This window comes from Colobus angolensis, unplaced genomic scaffold (genome assembly GCF_000951035.1).
Source record: "Colobus angolensis palliatus isolate OR3802 unplaced genomic scaffold, Cang.pa_1.0 Scaffold592, whole genome shotgun sequence".
Lineage (NCBI taxonomy): Eukaryota > Metazoa > Chordata > Mammalia > Primates > Cercopithecidae > Colobus > Colobus angolensis.
Genome location: NW_012119510.1, coordinates 693808 through 711048, shown reverse-complemented (window position 1 = coordinate 711048; position 17241 = coordinate 693808). Strand labels below are relative to the sequence as shown.

At 38.1% G+C, this 17241-nt stretch overlaps 1 protein-coding gene across 3 annotated transcripts in view; it reads right to left on the bottom strand.

The window, feature by feature from the left end:
- Window positions 1-17241, bottom strand: part of CMSS1 (cms1 ribosomal small subunit homolog (yeast)) — a 372024-nt gene that overhangs the window by 9507 nt on the left and 345276 nt on the right. For all 3 annotated transcript variants that reach the window (XM_011962503.1, XM_011962502.1, XM_011962504.1), the window contains 4 exons: window positions 9195-9266; window positions 7134-7263; window positions 3171-3230; window positions 1557-1659 (listed from right to left, as the gene is read on the bottom strand). In XM_011962503.1, coding sequence (XP_011817893.1) covers window positions 1557-1659; window positions 3171-3230; window positions 7134-7263; window positions 9195-9266 — 365 coding nt within the window. The remainder of the gene's footprint in view (window positions 1-1556; window positions 1660-3170; window positions 3231-7133; window positions 7264-9194; window positions 9267-17241) is intronic.

Genomic DNA, 17241 nt, shown 5'->3' with positions numbered 1-17241 from the left:
TGCCTCAGCCTCCCGAGTAGCTGGGACTACAGGCGCCCGCCACCGCACCCGGCTAATTTTTTTGTATTTTTAGTAGAGACGGGGTTTCACCGTGTTAGCCAGGATGGTCTCAATCTCTTGACCTCACGATCTGCCCACCTTGGCCTCCCAAAGTGCTGGGATTACAGGCGGGAGCCACCGTGCCCTGCCTAAAACATAATCTTTACCTTTAAATTTTTGTTCCATTTGGAATTTATCTTGTTATAAGCAGTGAGATATGAATCCAACTTTGTTTTTCCAGATGGCTACTCAGTTGTTCAACACCATTTATTAAACAATCCATCTCTCCCTACTGATTTCTGATTTGTCACCTTAGGCATGTGCTACATTTTCATATGCATTTGGGTCTGTTCCTGAACTTTCAATTCTATTTCACTCGTCTGATCTGTCATGCATGTGCCAGTTCCATACTGGTAATTATTGAGACTTCAGAGAGTGTGTGTGTATATATATATGTATACATAATTTGTAATCTCTAGTGATACAATCCTCTCATTAGTATTATTTTTCAGAATTTCTTTGCCTATTTTTACTTGTACATTATCCCATAAGAATTCAGAACTCGTTTAACCAGTTTAAAAAAACAAAACAATTCTATTGTTTAACTAGGAATGTGTGAAATCTGTAGGCTATCATAAGTAAAACAGACATGCTTATAATATTGAATTTTCCTATTCAAGAATATGGTATACATTTTTGTTTGTTCAAGTTTTCTGCATCCCTTAGATGATACTGTCTGTACATAAGTTTTGGTAAGTGTATTCCGTGGTATTCTATCTTTTCTCTTCTTTCTTTCTTTTCTTTTCTTCTTTTTTTTTTTTTAATTTATAATGGAGATGGGGTCTTATGTTGCCCACGCTGGTCTCAAACTCCAGGGCTCAAGGAGTCCTCCCACTTCAGTCTCCCAAAGTGATAGGATTATAGGCATGAGCTGCTGTGCCTGGCTTCTGTCTTTTCTTGTTACTATTTTAAGTCAGATCTTTTCTTCTAACTGGTTGTTTGGGGTATGATCTCCTTGCTTTTACCCGTGCTCTCTATAATGTGTGCTCTCCACACAGCAGCCAAAGTGAACCTTTAAAATGATGATTCAGATCAAGTAACTCCTCAAAATCCTATAATGGCATCCTATCTTTGGGGTCTTTTGTGCTTACTCTCCCCTCTACCTGGAATGCTTTCCTTCCAGATAGCTGCTGGGCTTTCTTCTTCACTTTGTTCAAGTCTCTGATCAAATTGTCATCTCCTTAGAGAAGCTTTCTGTGACCACCCTTTTAAAAGTAGTCCTGATCTACTTATATCCCTTTGCCACGCTTTATTTTTTCCTTACATATCAGTGTACCTGATGTTATGATGTCTCTTCATTTGTTTATTATCTGTCTCCCCCACTGAAATATAAATTCCATGAGGGCAGGGACTCTGTTTTGTTTATTGCTACATCTCTAGCACATAGAAAATAATAGTTTGGCATATATCAGTTATTCAGAAAACATTTATGATACGGAATAGGTGAACCTTCCAACCTGATGAGCTCCAGGGCTCGGGTGGCTGAGCTGCAGACGATCAGCATCAGGACCGATTTCTTCTCACTGTGGTTTTTCCTAAGTTTTACCCACTTAGGACAAACTGGAAAAAAAGACCACAAAACAATTATTTGAAATATAGCAAAACAGGGCCCACCTCCCAAGTTTAGTATTTCTTCTTTGTTGAGTGTTTAAGCAAAATAAAATATAGTGAGCATGGTTCATTATAATTACAATTATAATTCAATTTTCTGGTTATTGTAAATATTAGATTAAAATGAAGTATCATTAATTTATAACACAAAACAAACATGCCAAGTCCCTAAATGTGACTAATTTTAAAATTAAGTAAAAAAATTTGGAATATTACATTTTTGATATTTTAATTTATGTTTGACACTTCACAATGTTGATTAAATAGGAAATGAATTCTGATTCAGTCATGTTAAATTTTAAAGGGAAATTCAACATAAGATATAAAATGGAACAAACATTTAAAAACAGCAAACATTTACTAAATACTGACACGGTGCTAAGCACTTTACATAGATTTTCTTGTTAGTTCTCATAATCTAGTGAGGTTGATTCTATTATTACCTAGATTTACATTTTCTGAATTTGAAGCTAAGAAAGGTTTATGAACTCAAGTTTAGTGTCATCAGAATTGCTTGTAGTTTGAAAGAAGAATGGAAACTCTCTATATCCAAACTGTTTCATTGCTGGCCATAAATAAATGACCAGTTGATATGAATAATTTAGTTATTGCTGGCTACATATAATACATATTGAAGGGCCAGACACAGTAGCTCACGCCTGTAATCTCAGCACTTTGGGAGGCAGAGGGGAGAGGATCTCTTGAGCCCAGGAGTTTGAGACCAGCCTGGGCAACACAGGAAGACTCTGTCTCTACCAAAAATAATTAAAAAAAAAAAAAAATTAGCTGCTTGTGGTGACATACAACTGTAGTCCCAGCTACTTGGGAGGTTGAGACAGAAGGATCGTCAGAACCCAGGAGGTTGAGGCTCCACTGAGCTATGACCAGACCAGCCTGGGCAACACAGGAAGACTCTTGTCTCTACCAAAAATAAAAAAAAAAAAAAAAAATTAGCTGCTTGTGGTGACATACAACTGTAGTCCCAGCTACTTGGGAGGTTGAGACAGAAGGATCGTCAGAACCCAGGAGGTTGAGGCTCCACTGAGCTATGACCAGACCACTGCACTCCAGCCTGGGAGACAGAGTGAGACCCTGTCCTTCTCCAGTCTCCCAAAAAATACATTTTGAAAAGATAAAATTAGATTGGCTTCACAATAGCCATGGTCTGAGTTCTAAACATGCAAACAGAATTTCAGAATCTCACAGATGGGACACATATCACATAGTCCATCTTCTCTATTTTTCAGATAACAAATTAAGTCCAGGGGAGTACTCAGTGACTCATCTCAGGTCAAACAGCAAATTGGTGGGGGACCTGGGACTAGAACACCATTCTCTGGATTCCTGGAGCAATAATGGCCTAATGTGTTATAAAACAAAAACGAGACCAAAACCTAAATTTCCAAAGCCAGAACAAAATAAGGATAAGTTTAAATAGATTAAAATCAGAGTTTACTTACTTTCTTTTAGGTATGAGGAAAGACTGTGAGTCAAATCATTGGCCTTGAGGAAACAGGAGTCTAGAAACATGATAAACATGCTATACAGAGAATTTTGTAAATGCACACACACAATCAAAATAGATTATCTGTAACTTATGAGTGATGTATAAGGTTGTAAAATATTAGTGAATTGGGGCCCATTATATATCTTTAAGTGTTACCTATATTTAAAATAACAGCAGCAGCAACAAGTAAACTTTTAACCTGTCACGGAGCTGCCTGTAATTTCTTAGAGCAGTGAAATAGGAGCTTCTTATATCACTCAGCAGATTAATGAAGCACCTTTATTTTCCAAATCCATAAAATGGGGACTACACAGATGCAAAATGAAGTGGCTAACAAATCTATGTAAAGATGTTCAAACTCACTAGTTATCAGAGAAGTGCATGTTAATATAATGAGATCATACTTTACACACTCATTAGAACGGCAACTATTAGCAAGATGTGTAATACTAAGTGTTGAAAATGCAGAGTGACGGAAACTGTTGTGAACTGTAAGTGGAAGTGTAAACTGGTATAGATATTCTGGAAAGTAATAATATTAATATGTATATACCCTATAATTCTATCACTTCAATTCAAGGTAAATAATAGAAAGAAATTCTTGCGTGGTCTATTAAGGTACACACACAAGGATATGCATCTTGGCATTATTTGTGATACCAGGGTGCTTGAGGCAACCTAAGTGTCCATATCTGGGAAAATGGATGACTATATGTGATAGATGGAAACGCTGGAATATTATGTTGCATTTAGAAGCAATGAACTAGACATGCATAAAACTACGGAGTCCTATCTGGAAAAAGTGTCAAGTGAAGAAAGAAACAGAATGAAAGCATTAGCACAGAGCCATTTTAGATACACTTTAATATGTATATACATACATAGGATGACATATAAGAAAAAAATATATATATATATTTTAAAATGCCTATCATATGAAAATAGAGTTTGGATTAGGGAAGAATGGTAATAATGTCTCAAAATACAACACAACATAACAATACTATAAAAAACAATATAACACATTAAAATAAAACAGGGGCTGGACTGACCAAAATGAAATTTATGTTGTGACCCAGCACATATAACTCATTCAGTGAATAATTCAAAGCTGTTTTCTCCTGCATTGTTGTGGAGCCTTTGGTGGTCTTTATAATGTCCCAAAGGCTGGATATGATCAGACTCACCTGGAGAACTGAAGGTACAGATTCCTGGGATGGAGTCTCTTTTGCATAGTGAATTAGAATCTCATGGGGGTGGGCCTGGGGATCTGATGTTTAAGAAGTTCCTGGGTGATTCAGTTGCAGCTAGCCTATAGGCATTTAGGAATCACTAATCTAAATCACACTGCAGCTCTCAGGAGACAGCAGAGAGGTTAATGAGCTCCGGGTGACTCCAGCCTTGAAATCCTAATTCAGTGCCCGTGTGTATGACATTAACAATGTACAGTGCACAATATTAATTGAAAAGACATGTTCCTGCCCTACAGACACAAACAACCTCAAATCAAAACCAAGTTAGAAGCTCGACAAACTAAATAGGAACAATATGTTATTATTTATATCTACTTTATATGTGTATATATAAGGGGATTTATGTCCCTCCTTGAGCCTATTCCAAATAACCCACTGTATCTCCTTCCCCACATCTAGCTTAAATCTCCTCTCTGTTCTTGGTCTCATCAGTGTAGTGACCAGTGCCTGTTCTCCCAAACCTTCCTCTGATGTCTCAGTTTATTGTGTCTTAAATAGCCTAATTTTTTAAACTAAAAATAAAAACCTGTCCTTTTTGGTTATAACATTATTTCAAACATATTTTCTTTCCTCCCCAACCAACCCATGACCACACATTCTTGCCTAACTATATTACTGACCTCTAATAAAACAATAATATCAAAAAAATTCACTATGGAACTCAAATGACTCCTTAAAAGTTTCTTCTGAGCTTTGACTCCCTATAACTCTAGAGAGGAGCAAGGTTTATGATGTTCCATGAGGTTACAGAACAGCAGTGGTCCCACCGCTCACAAATCCTTCGTAAGTTAAGTTGCTCTAACAAAGAACTAGAATGGAAAACTGACCATTGAGTCACAGTAAAAATCAAAGTTCAGTTAAAGCTTCAAAAGTGGTTTTGTTAGAATAGTTCCTGTAATAGTGCAGTCAGGACATAGTTTTCACAGCAGAGGCAGTGGTGTGCTGAGAAGAGTGGATTCTAACTGCTGTTGGAACTGTCTGGGCTTAGTAAGTCTTAAAGTCCAGATCCTGCTCATGTGCAAATGCACTCCTTCAATTCCCTAAAGGGTAATCTCCTTGGAAAACAGACAGGGCACTCATGTCTCCAAACCCAATGTGTGTTTTTAAAAAAGGATATCACAAAAGAATTATAAAAATTCAGGGAACAGATTGTTTTTCAGCTTCTCAAGCTTCTAGAAAGCATAAAATTGTAATGGAAAAAGGAAATCAAGCCACCCTCTACTTTTTCCAAAAGCGATATTAGATATCCCTAGTAGTCTATAAATAGCTCATCTGAAGCAGTTGTACCCAAACTTTTTATGGTTTGATTTTATGACAACATCTATTTCTCCCATGCCTCCCTAAAAGAGTTAAAGGATGCATCATAATTTTGAAATTAATTAAAAGTAGTTGTTTACGCTGGGTGTGGTGGCACATGGCTATATTCCCAGCTACTCAGGAGGCTGAGGTGAGAGGATCCACTTAAGCCCAGGAGTTTGAGGCTGCAGTGAACTACGATGGTGCCACTGCACTCCAACCTGGACGAGACAACAAGACACTGTCTCTAAAATAAATAAATATTTTTTAAAAATTAGCTGTTTACATTTTGCAGTATCTTTTAGCTTAATTATAAATACACCAAGGCAGAGGATCTAAAACTCTAGTAGGCTTAAGAATCCCTTGAGGCAAAGTGTCAGCCTTGCAAAACATGCAGAATTTTGTTCCTACCTTTTGATAGTTTGCTTGAAAGAGTCTGGCCTGCAACCCAAAATACTATTCTAAAAACCATGACTAGAAATCCATGATAAGAGCAACAACAAAACTAAATTACTTATTAAGGCTAAAGCTCTTGTCTATAAGAGTTGAGTAAATCAGTGTTTCACAACTATACTTTTAAATGTGTACTTTAACTTCTATCCTCATGACAAAATTCCTACTCGTTGAATAGTCTGTTAAAAAAAATGCATGCACACCCAACAATTAGCCTTTTGAAAAAAAAATACGATCACAAATCTTAGTATTAGATTTGACAAATACTGTTTAGTATCCAGTAAGGATATAATCTATCAGCTAAAACCATTTGATATAATCTATCAGTTAAAACTATTAGATTAAGGAAAGAATTATGTTTCTTTCTTTTTTTTTTTTTTTAAGATGGAGTCTCACTCTGTTCCCCAGGCTGGAGTGCAATGGTGCGATCTTGGCTCACTGTAACCTCGGCCCCCTGGGTTCAAGTGATTCTTCTGCCTCAGCCTCCCAAGTAGATGGGATTACAGGTGTGTGCTACTACGCCCAGCTAATTTTTGTATTTTCAGTAGAGATGGGTTTCACTATGTTGGCCAGGCTGGTCTCAAACTCTTGACCTCAAGTGATCCACCCGCCTCAGCCTCCCAGAGTGCTCGGATTATAGGTGTGAGCCACTATGCCTGGCCTGAAAATATGTGTCTTTAAACAATTATTATTATTATTATTATTAATAGCGATGAGTTCTCACTATATTGCCCAGGCTGGTTTCAAACACCCGGGCTCAAGCGATCCTCTAGCCTCGGCCTCCCAAAGTGCTGGGATTACAGGCATGAGCCACCACATCCGCCGGAAAATATGTTAATTGCCTGAGACACCTAACCATAATAGACAGTTATGTTTTGCTCCTTGTCATTAGGAAAATTGAAGCTTGGCTATACCTGGCAGGTTCAGTTCTTCTAATTCAATCACCGAGCGTCTGCTGCTATAATAATCCTTCATCAGCTTCTGTAGGTCTTCAGGTAACCCTGGTTTTGGTTCTGATTTTGCAAGAACATCAGTAATTTTCTTCTAAGATATGAGAAGGAAGAAAAATGGGAGGACATACTTTAAAATGGCATTTGGTTGGAATAGGTTAATTCCTCTGGCATTTTTAAATACACCAAGGCAGAGGATCTAAAACTCTAGTAGGCTTAAGAATCCCTTGAGGCAAAGTGTCAGCCTTGCAAAACATGCAGAATTTTGTTCCTACCTTGTTTGGTTCCTAACACCAAAAGCTATGTTCCTGCACATAGCTTTTGGTGTTAGCCAAGTGTGAATGTGGGTTTTAATAAATACATTTGAGAAAACTCACTAAATATTTCTTGGATATAACTATTGCTTTGAAAAATGAAAAAAATGATCTAGAAAGCTTCTTGCAACTCTTGGTCTATGACTTCCAGGAGAACTACATTTTTGCAGGCGTCTCCATACTAGGGTATTATTTTCTGTTAAAAGTAAAGAAATTTCATTGCTACGGAAAGCTCTCTTTTAGCCCTAGATGATTTATATTCCTGTAGGATTAGAATTTTGAGAATTTCTTGCCCAACCTGCTTTGTGAGGTGCTGAGTCTTCGTTTGGATTTCTGGTATTAGTGTAAAACCTACAGTAGGAATCTGAGCATAGGAGCCTGCTGAGGAGGGGACTTAACACCCTGGATCCTCAGGTCTTGGATGGCTGACAGTATTAAAGTGGCCCTATGGAAAGTAGAAAAAAAATTACAGGAAATACTTTCCAACATCGATTTTGATTTGGATTCATTGTATAGCATGTATTGAATGCCTGCAGTGTAGCAGAAACCCACAATCATTCATTTATTTCCATCATAAGCTTCCCTTCTCACTTTCTTCTAATGTTCCATCAAAGATCCAGAAGGAGCATTCCCCACCCCGATCCCAACTTTTTCCCCTCCTTCTACAATATCCTTGTTTCTATACACTTGCCAAGAATGGTCAAGGCTCTGTCAAAGGAATTAACTTTTAAAAATATGTCATCAGTGGGCACATTTTAGCGTGACCTCAGTCAAGGCTAAATTATCTAGCTAGAGTTTTGACCTTGAGCCACCACAAACTTAACACTCCTGAAGGCCATTAGTGTACAAATTATCAAAGAGAAGTTAAAGTCACTTCTTTAAGGACTTGCCAAACCTCAGCCAATTTGGCATCTCCCATCTTGCTATTTGACCATTTGTAAGAAAAGAAAACATATGCACACACACTCTTAGTTTTCTAAAAGCTTGCTGTTAAGTAATTGGTTTGAGTCCATCTTCTTTCCTCTAATCCCAATCATATTTCCTCGGCTGACTTCAGCAGTAGACCCCTCTTGTCAGGGAGAGAATTACACTGCTGTTTTCACAACTGTGGGAGAAGGTCATAGCTAACCATACTTTCTCCAAGGCTGAGCCATCAAAAAGTTTGTATAGGAGAAAGTCTTTCCTGTGCTCACTGGCAAATATCAAAATGCAAGAGGAGGGGAGATTTTTTGACCTAATTTATGGTTCCAAATTAGTCAGAAGTGCCTCATACTACCTTCATCTGCTTATTATTTTCTTTTTAGTCATACTTTAAGGTATAAGGTCTTAAAATCTGGAATGAGTAGAAAAAGGAGGTTGGTATATTTTTTTTCATGGACAGAGCCAGAAGGGCTGGGGGAGGATAGCTCTGGACTCCTTCTACAATTAGAAACCTATGTCTGACATCTGACCACACTGAAAACATAGGGTGGGTAACAAAGATATATGGCACTCCACAAGACCGAAATAGGAGTCAGAAGAATTTATTCTTAGCTCCAACAGAAACACTTATTAGTAGTGACCTTTGGAAAGTCACCAGACCTCAAGGAATCTTACAATGTCTGCATCTCTTAGGTGGGGATTACAATAGCTGCCTCATGAAAGTATGACATATAAAAATGTGATGGAAATCATGTGGGGCCATACAAATTTAAGAAATTATTAATATTACCTTTCTCCTCTTCCTGGTCTTGGTGGTATTCTCTTTTCTTTCCTTTGATTGTATCAAAAAACATTCTTTAGGCTATTAAGAAATACAAATGAGAACATTTTAATCTTTTCATGATAAAGTGTCAATTAGTGGTATGAACCCCAAAGTACTTTCTGCCATGCATGTGGTCTTCAGAGTATCTTGGTCATATTCTACAGAAAGAGAGATGCTGGAAGATCTACTGTAGGTTACTATGCAGCGGTTGGGCTGAGAGAATTTGAGAAAGTCAGAAAGTACAGATGACTTAAGACTGGAAAATCTTTGAACAAAGATATATGTGTGAGTGAGTATATATGTGTGCTTGGTGTGGAAGTGCAGGGTATTGGAGATTGAAGACAGTGACTGAGTTTGTATAATACAGCAGAAATCAGTGTGATTAAAATTAAGATGTGGTAAGACAGTCTTTGACTAGAGTGACTAGGGTTTTCCATGAACTAGCTGTGTGTGAGCCTACATTTCCAAGTCACTGGTTTATTGTTTTGTATTATTCATTCCTTTCTTCTTTTCAATAAGCAAAGTAGGATATATTAACTTACGTTTTTATAAACCAGCTGCATCAAATGCCTTTACTATAATGACTACAAAATGAATGTCTTTGCTACTAGTCTGATAACAGTCTCAGCACCACAGTATCTAGAGTAATCTGTTCTGCCTGTTGCCTTGACCCCTGAGTACCCTATACAGTTTAGTGCTATTTTTACCCTGAGGGTTTTTTCTAATGTAGAAAAACAGGAAATTTGGACTAAGACCTTGATTTATAAAATAGAATGCCCCAGATTCCATATTTATTAATCATAAGCAGGAGTATAAAATGTTTCCTGTGCTGGATCTTTTATGCAACATTGTCAAACAAGTTGCCAAGTAAGATATAAAATGTAAGTGAAAACTTATTCTGAATATTCCTTGATTAACTTTCCATTCCAACCAGAGAATATGCAGTTTAAACTGATAAGCTACTAACTAAAGCAATCCTGTCTCCACTGGCTCTGTTAAAATGATTACAGATGAATCTTTCTATGAAAGCTTGCAGACAGCCTGCAGATTGAGAATGTCTATGGCCTGAAGTCAGAGAGAAAGATATAATACTACATAATTTCTTCAAGACATGTGGCCAAAGACCAGCAGTTTCAAGATTCTCTTTTAGTTATTACAGAAATAGATTTTAAAAGTTCAGGATTAAAGTGACATGGGAAATCTTGAAATTTTAGTTTCCTTTCAGATAAAACAAAAAAACCTGCAAAGAGCAATTGCATCATAGCTAAAGAAAAGAGAGATATGGCTTCTTTTATTTAGAAAGTTAAACTGTCTTGTGGATGTTGATACATGCCAATTTGATGCTGGTACATGCCAATTAGAAACTGTGCCAAGGCCACTAATATGTCACAGAAGCTGCCAGATGGTCATAAGAGTACAATTACAAACCAGGCCAATGCTCAGCTCATGTTCCTAAGGCAAAGGCCGGGATATGATTAGCAGATCCCTTAAACTATACTGTATTATCTCCACCAGTATGAAAGTTTTTGGGAAGCATATTTAGAAACCTGTTTCATCTTCTTATTTAGCGTATGGAGGTGTTCTCGAGGAACCCAGTTTAGTGTACTGGTTGCATTTGTGCTAGGTTTACAAAGCCAATGAACTAAAACATGACATAAATCTAGAAATAAGCTCAATTGTAAGAATATGGACTCTTTAATTTTGGGAGAAAAAACAAAAATGTAATTCTGAATCATGCAAAGGAAAAAGAAACATGCTCGATGAACTGCTTTAGCCATGATATTGCTTCAGGTAAATGACAGGTTCAAATTCTTACATCATCCTAAAGGAAATGCAAAATAATCTTTGGTTTTGGAGACTAGTTACTTTAGCTGGCTGTGGTAGGGTGCCAGTGAAGAGGCCAATTTTATGGGGTCAATTTCCATAGAGGTAAGATGACTTTATGGAGAAATTCAAATCCACAGTATTGAAAATGCTTACATTTAGTTAACTGCCTTATGAATGCTACTGCTTACCCTCAGGGAGACTGGGTAGGAAGATATGGAAGAATCCAGCCAAGCCACTAAGCATTTCTAGAAATCAATTCCAAAACTGTGTGACTTTGACAGTTGATAGCAATGTCATTTCTTTATATGGAATGTAGCAATTTTAAATACATAGTCTGAAGAATCACACTCCCCTAAAAAACTGTGGCTTTTAAAGTAAGCAACTAGAGCATATTTTCAATTCCTTAAAGTATCAAAAATTACTTTACGAATGATTCTCCTGATTAAACATGGCAAATGAACCTCACAATGCCAGTAAACTGAAAATAAAGGGCATTGAAAAGGACCTGTTGAGCAGGATCTATATAAAACCCAAGACACCAGGAGAAAGAACAACAGTAATGAGGAGATTTCAACAACTTTTTGGAAAATGGAAAATGGCTGGAGCTGGAGAAAAGTGACTTGGCACAGAGAGAAAGCTAGCATCTGGGTTTCAGAAGGGGTAGAAGCTAACAATAAGTGAGTCTTTGACTCACTGAACTCTGAGAAGGTCCAGTATTTGGAGGCACAAAGTACTACAGAGAGTGAAGGGTTAAAAAGAAAGAGATTGGCTGAAAGTTTATATTTAGAATGATTAGCTACCCCCATCCCCTACTAGGTGATATCTCCTACCCTGGTAGCCAAGCAACTATCCCATTACTGCTTCCTTTCACCTTGCCTGTCCTGCCAGCCAGCTGGAGATCTATTCTCTTAAGAGATCAAGAGGATCAAGGCTGGGCCAGGGGAGAAGGGGCAGAGGCAGAGGCTTGTCTCCATTTCCTGCCCCTATTCCATGCTTATATATTGCAGGCAGGAGATTACTGAATGCCTCTTCGGAAAATGTAATGGCCTAAAAGAAATACCATCAGAGAGTGTCATTTGGGAGTTCCATAGCAAAAAATCCAGCTTGTTATCCTATCACCCTACCATGAATACACTAATCGACAAAGCCCACTCATCAATGTTTTAGTGTATCTCTCTTCAATAAGAATGGATAGCTAAGATTCATCAGTCATCTAAGGAAAGTCTCCAACACAAGAGCAAATAAATAACAAAAAGAAAAATGAACCTAGAGAAAAGTGGGATGGTACCTCAAAATAATGATAATTAATATCCTCAGAGAGATAAGGGAAGATTTTGCAACAAGGAAACAAGAACAAGATGCTGTAAAAATGGGAAAAACAGTTAAGCATTAAAACAAATAAGAAAGGTGGGATAAAAATATACGAGGAAGGCATGAAGATAAAGTAGAGGCAATCTCCCAGAAAGAGATGAAAAATGAAAAGGAAAAAGTGGTGAGAAAATCAGAGAACCACCCCAAGAGATTCAATTTTCCAATAAATGGTATTATAGAAAAAGAGGTGACATAAAACAGTAGGGGGCTTGGCATGGTGTCTCTTGCCTGTAAACCTAGTGCTTTGTGGGGCCAAGGTGGGAGGACTGCTTGAGGCCAGGAGTTTGAGACCAGCCCTGGTTACATAGTGAGACCGTCTCACCAAAAAACAAACAAACAAACAAAAAGGCTGGGCATGGTGGCTCATGCCTGTAATCCCAGCACTTTGGGAGGCTGAGGAGAGGGATCACGAGGTCAGGAGTACAAGACCAGCCTGACCAACATGGTGAAACCCCGTCTCTACTAAAAATACAAAAATTAGCTCGGCATGGTGGTGCACGCCTGCAATCCCAGCTACTTAGGGGGCTGAGGCAGGAGAATCGCTTGAACCCGGGAAGCAGAGGTTGCAGTGAGCTGAGATCGTGTCACTGCACTCCAACCTGGGTGACAGAGTGGGACTCCGCCTCACAAAAAAAAAAAAATTTGCTTGTGTGGTGGTGCATAACTGTACTCCTAGCCATGTGGAAGACTGAGGCAGGAGGACCTCTTGAGCCCAGGAATTCAATGTTGCAGTGAGCTATGATTGCACCACTGCACTCCAGCATGAGTGACTAAGTTAGACCCTTGTCTCTAAAAAGGAGTCATCAAGGAAATAACACATGACAAAATAAAATTAAAAAAAAAAAAAGAAATAATATGTGACAAACTTGTGCTGCCTGAAGGAAACTTTATTGAACACGAAACTCCAAATTGAAAGCCCATTAGGTATAGGGTACAATGAATATGAAAAATACCCATTCCAAGGAGCATCACTATAAAATTTCAGAAAATTATGGGCAAAGAAGATTCTAAAATTTTCCCCTTCAAAATACAACATACAAAATACAAAGGATCAGAAAAAAGAATAGTGCCAAGATCTCTAAAAAGCAATAATGGATATTAGAACTTAATGGAATGATGCTTTCAAAATTATGAAGAAAGTTTATTTGCAAATTAAACTTTTATACCCAGCCAAAGTATCAATCAAGTGTAAGAGTAGAATAAAGACATATTCAGATATATGAAGTCTCAAAAAATTTACATCCTACCTGCAGATACTGAAGGCCGTATTTCAGAATACAAAGGGTGAAACCAAACAAAAGGAAGCTATGGGATTTAGCCAAAAAGGAGTCCAGCCCAGGAGGGCGCTGAAGGGGCATCCTAGGATGACAGTTAAGAGGTCTCAATTGTTCAGTGGGCCTGGAGAATAACCAATTTGGAGTGAAATAGAAATATGGAGTTTTGCAGGAAAACAAAACAAAACAAAATGACTAACCTATTTGAACATATGGAAAATATTATTCATGGGCATGTGGAAGAGATGTTGGAACATATGGAAACAATTAACAATAGGAACAGAGAAAGCCATGCAAATAAAGAGATGAAGCAACTATTAATGCCATGAAAATAAAGAGTTGTATAAGAAAGGAGGGATGGTTATAGCTTCTTTCTCTCAGCATTGAACAATATTTCCATCATCATAATGGTGTAATAGTGACAACTGTTTTGACCAAAATGTGGTATCTCGTTGGCAGGGGAGGCAGCAGTTGGTGAGGGAATAGGAAGTATAACAGATAAGAGAACTATGTCCTCATATGCTAAGTCAGGATGTCAGTAGATTACATCAGACATTGCTAAGTCAAGAAATATCAGTGTAAACTATAAGGCAGAAAAGTAAGGAAAAAAGCTAGAGAAGCTGAATTTTTCTCTTAGTAAATAAGTAATATTGTTGATTTTTAAAATTTTTTAAATTTTTATGAGACTGCCTAGGGTGGAGTACAGTGGCATGATCTCAGCTCACTGCAACCTCCGCCTCCCGGGTTCAAGTGATTCTCCTGCCTCAACCTCCTGAGTAGCTGGGATTACAGGAGTGTGCCTCCATGCCTAGCTAATTTTTGTATTTTTTGTAGAGACAGGGTTTCACCACATTAGCCAGGCTTGTCTTGAATTCCTGACCTCAAGTGATCTGCCCGCCTCAGCCTCCCAAAGTGCTGGGATTAGAGGCATGAGCCACCATGCCCAGCTGGTATTTTTAAAAAAGATATGTATGATCATTAGGTTGGTAAGAATAAAAAAATTTAAATTGCCATTTTATAACAAAACAAGCATGTTCGTTATTAAGATAAAAACAACTTAGAAGTGGCTTTTAGTTTCTTTTGGACATGGTAAAAGTTATTCAATACACACTCACCAAAATGTCGAAAATTAAAAGGCCAGTAACTCCAAATGTTGACAAGGATATACAGCAACCAAAACTCTCACGCACTAATGGTGGGGGTGCAAAATGGTACAATCATTTAGGAAAAAGATCTGGCAGTTTTTTTTATGAAACTGAAGATGACTCAGCAAGTGTCATGTATTTACTAAAGAGAAATAAAAATTTATGTTCCGCCCTGATGTGAACACTATACAGACATCACTATGTACCCCAGAAATATGCAGAATTATTACGTGTCAATTAAAAATGTAAAATACAATAAAAAGCTTAAAAACCATTCCCCAAGAAACTTGTATGTGAATATTCGTGGTGGATTTATTCATAATAGTCCCAAACAAGAAATAGCCCTAGGCTCGGGGGGCTCATGCCTGTAATCCCAGCACTTCGGGAGGCCCAGGTGGACGGATCACCTGAGGTCAGGAGTTCAAGACCAGCCTCGCCAACATGGTGAAATCCCATCTCTACAAAAATACAAAAATTGGCCGGGCCTGATGGCGGATGCCTGTAATCCCAGCTAGTCGGGTGGCTGAGGTGGGAGAATAGCTCAAATTCAGGAGGCAGAGGCTGCAGTGAGCCGAGAATCACATCACTGCACTCCAGCCTGGGCGACATAGCAAGACTCCATCTTTAAAAAAAAAGAAAGAAAGAAAAAAAAGAAATAGCCTCAGGTGTCCATCAGTAGAAGAATGGATAAACAAAATGGTACATTTGTATAAGTGAATACTACTCAGTGTTCTAAACTGAATTGTGTTGCCTAGAAAGTCGTATGTTAAAACCCTAACCTCCAATGTGACTATATTTGGATACAGGGCCTTTAAAGAGGCAACTGAGTTTAAATGAGGTGTCATAAGGGTAGAGCCTCAATTCAATGTGACTGGTGTCTTGATAAGAAGAAGAGACAGCAGGGATATGCATAGACAGAGAAAAGACCATGTGAAGACACAGTGAAACAGCAGGGATATGCATAGATAGAGAAAAGACCATGTGAAGATATAGTGAGACAGCAGGGATATGCATAGACAGAGAAAAGACCATGTGAAGACACAGTGAGAAGGCAATCTGCAAGTGAAGGGAGAGGCCTCAGGAGAAACCACACCTGTAGACATCTTGATCATGGACTTCCAGCTTTCAGAACTGTTGTTTCAGCCACCCAGTCTGTGGTATTTTGTTATGGCAGCCCTAGCAGACTTAATGTGCTCAGCAATAAAAAGGAATGAAATACTATACACTGACATGGAGGAATCTAAATAATACTGTGTCGAATGAAAGAAGCCTTAAACAAAAGAGCATGTAACTGTATGATTCCATTTCTAAGACATTTTAGAACAGGCAAAATTAATTTTTTAGAAAAAAAATCGGAACAGTTGTTGACTCTGGGGCAAGGAATTTAGCACAGTGATTGACCCAGGTGGCATGAAAGGATTCTGGGGATGATGATCCTGTTTTTTTTTAATCCAGATTGGGCTTTGGGTTACACAGTTGTATTTATTTGTCAAAATTCATTGAATGGTATATTTGACATTTGTACATTTATTGTATATTAACTTTACCTCAAAAGAAAATACATAAACTTTAAGACAAATATTAAACATTAGTCATTGATAGGCATGCTGAAGTATCTGGGGTGAGTGTACTGATTTTGCAAACTACTCTGAAATGTGTCAAAAGTAAAGTGATTGATGAAGAATGTGCTTGAACAACACTTTATGAAATTTTGGACTTTGAAGACATGGAAGGTGAGGGCTTGAAGAAAGAAGAATCTTACTGGAAACTGAAGGAAAGGGACTCTTTGTTATGCAGTGGTAGAAAGTTTAGCAATACAGTTCTCTGAAATTATATGGAAAATGTGTCTACTGGCATGGGGAATCTAGCTAAGGAGATTTTCAAATAGTGTTGAAGGGGACACCTGATTTCTTCTTGGCTCTTACAGTAAAATGAAGAAGGAGTTAAATTGAGAGGACTATTAAAGATGAAATCAAGGGTGTGACTTAAAACCATTTGTTAAGACCTCAGAAGAAACAAAGATGGTGCCTCAGAATACTATTCAGTCACACAGGAGCACTTTAAAGAAATTAGGGGTGTGCTCACAGATTTTCTCAAACAAGATGCCTCTAGGAAGCTTAAGGGATATTGCCTCATATTCTCTCAGCAAGGGCCCAAGGTAGAGAAGAGATTAGGGGTGTGACTTCTGCCTAATGGAGTGAACCCCCAGAAGCATCACAGGTGACATCCACAGTTTTTAAAGGAGGTATATATGTAGAAATACCACTAGTTTGGGCTGAGAGAGTCAGAGAACAATGGGAGCAGAGGCCTCTGGACACGGAGAATTCTGTCAGGAAGCAGGCTGCATTAGATGCTCAGTTGCAAACACATGCTGGGAGGAGGAGGAGGAGGAGGAGG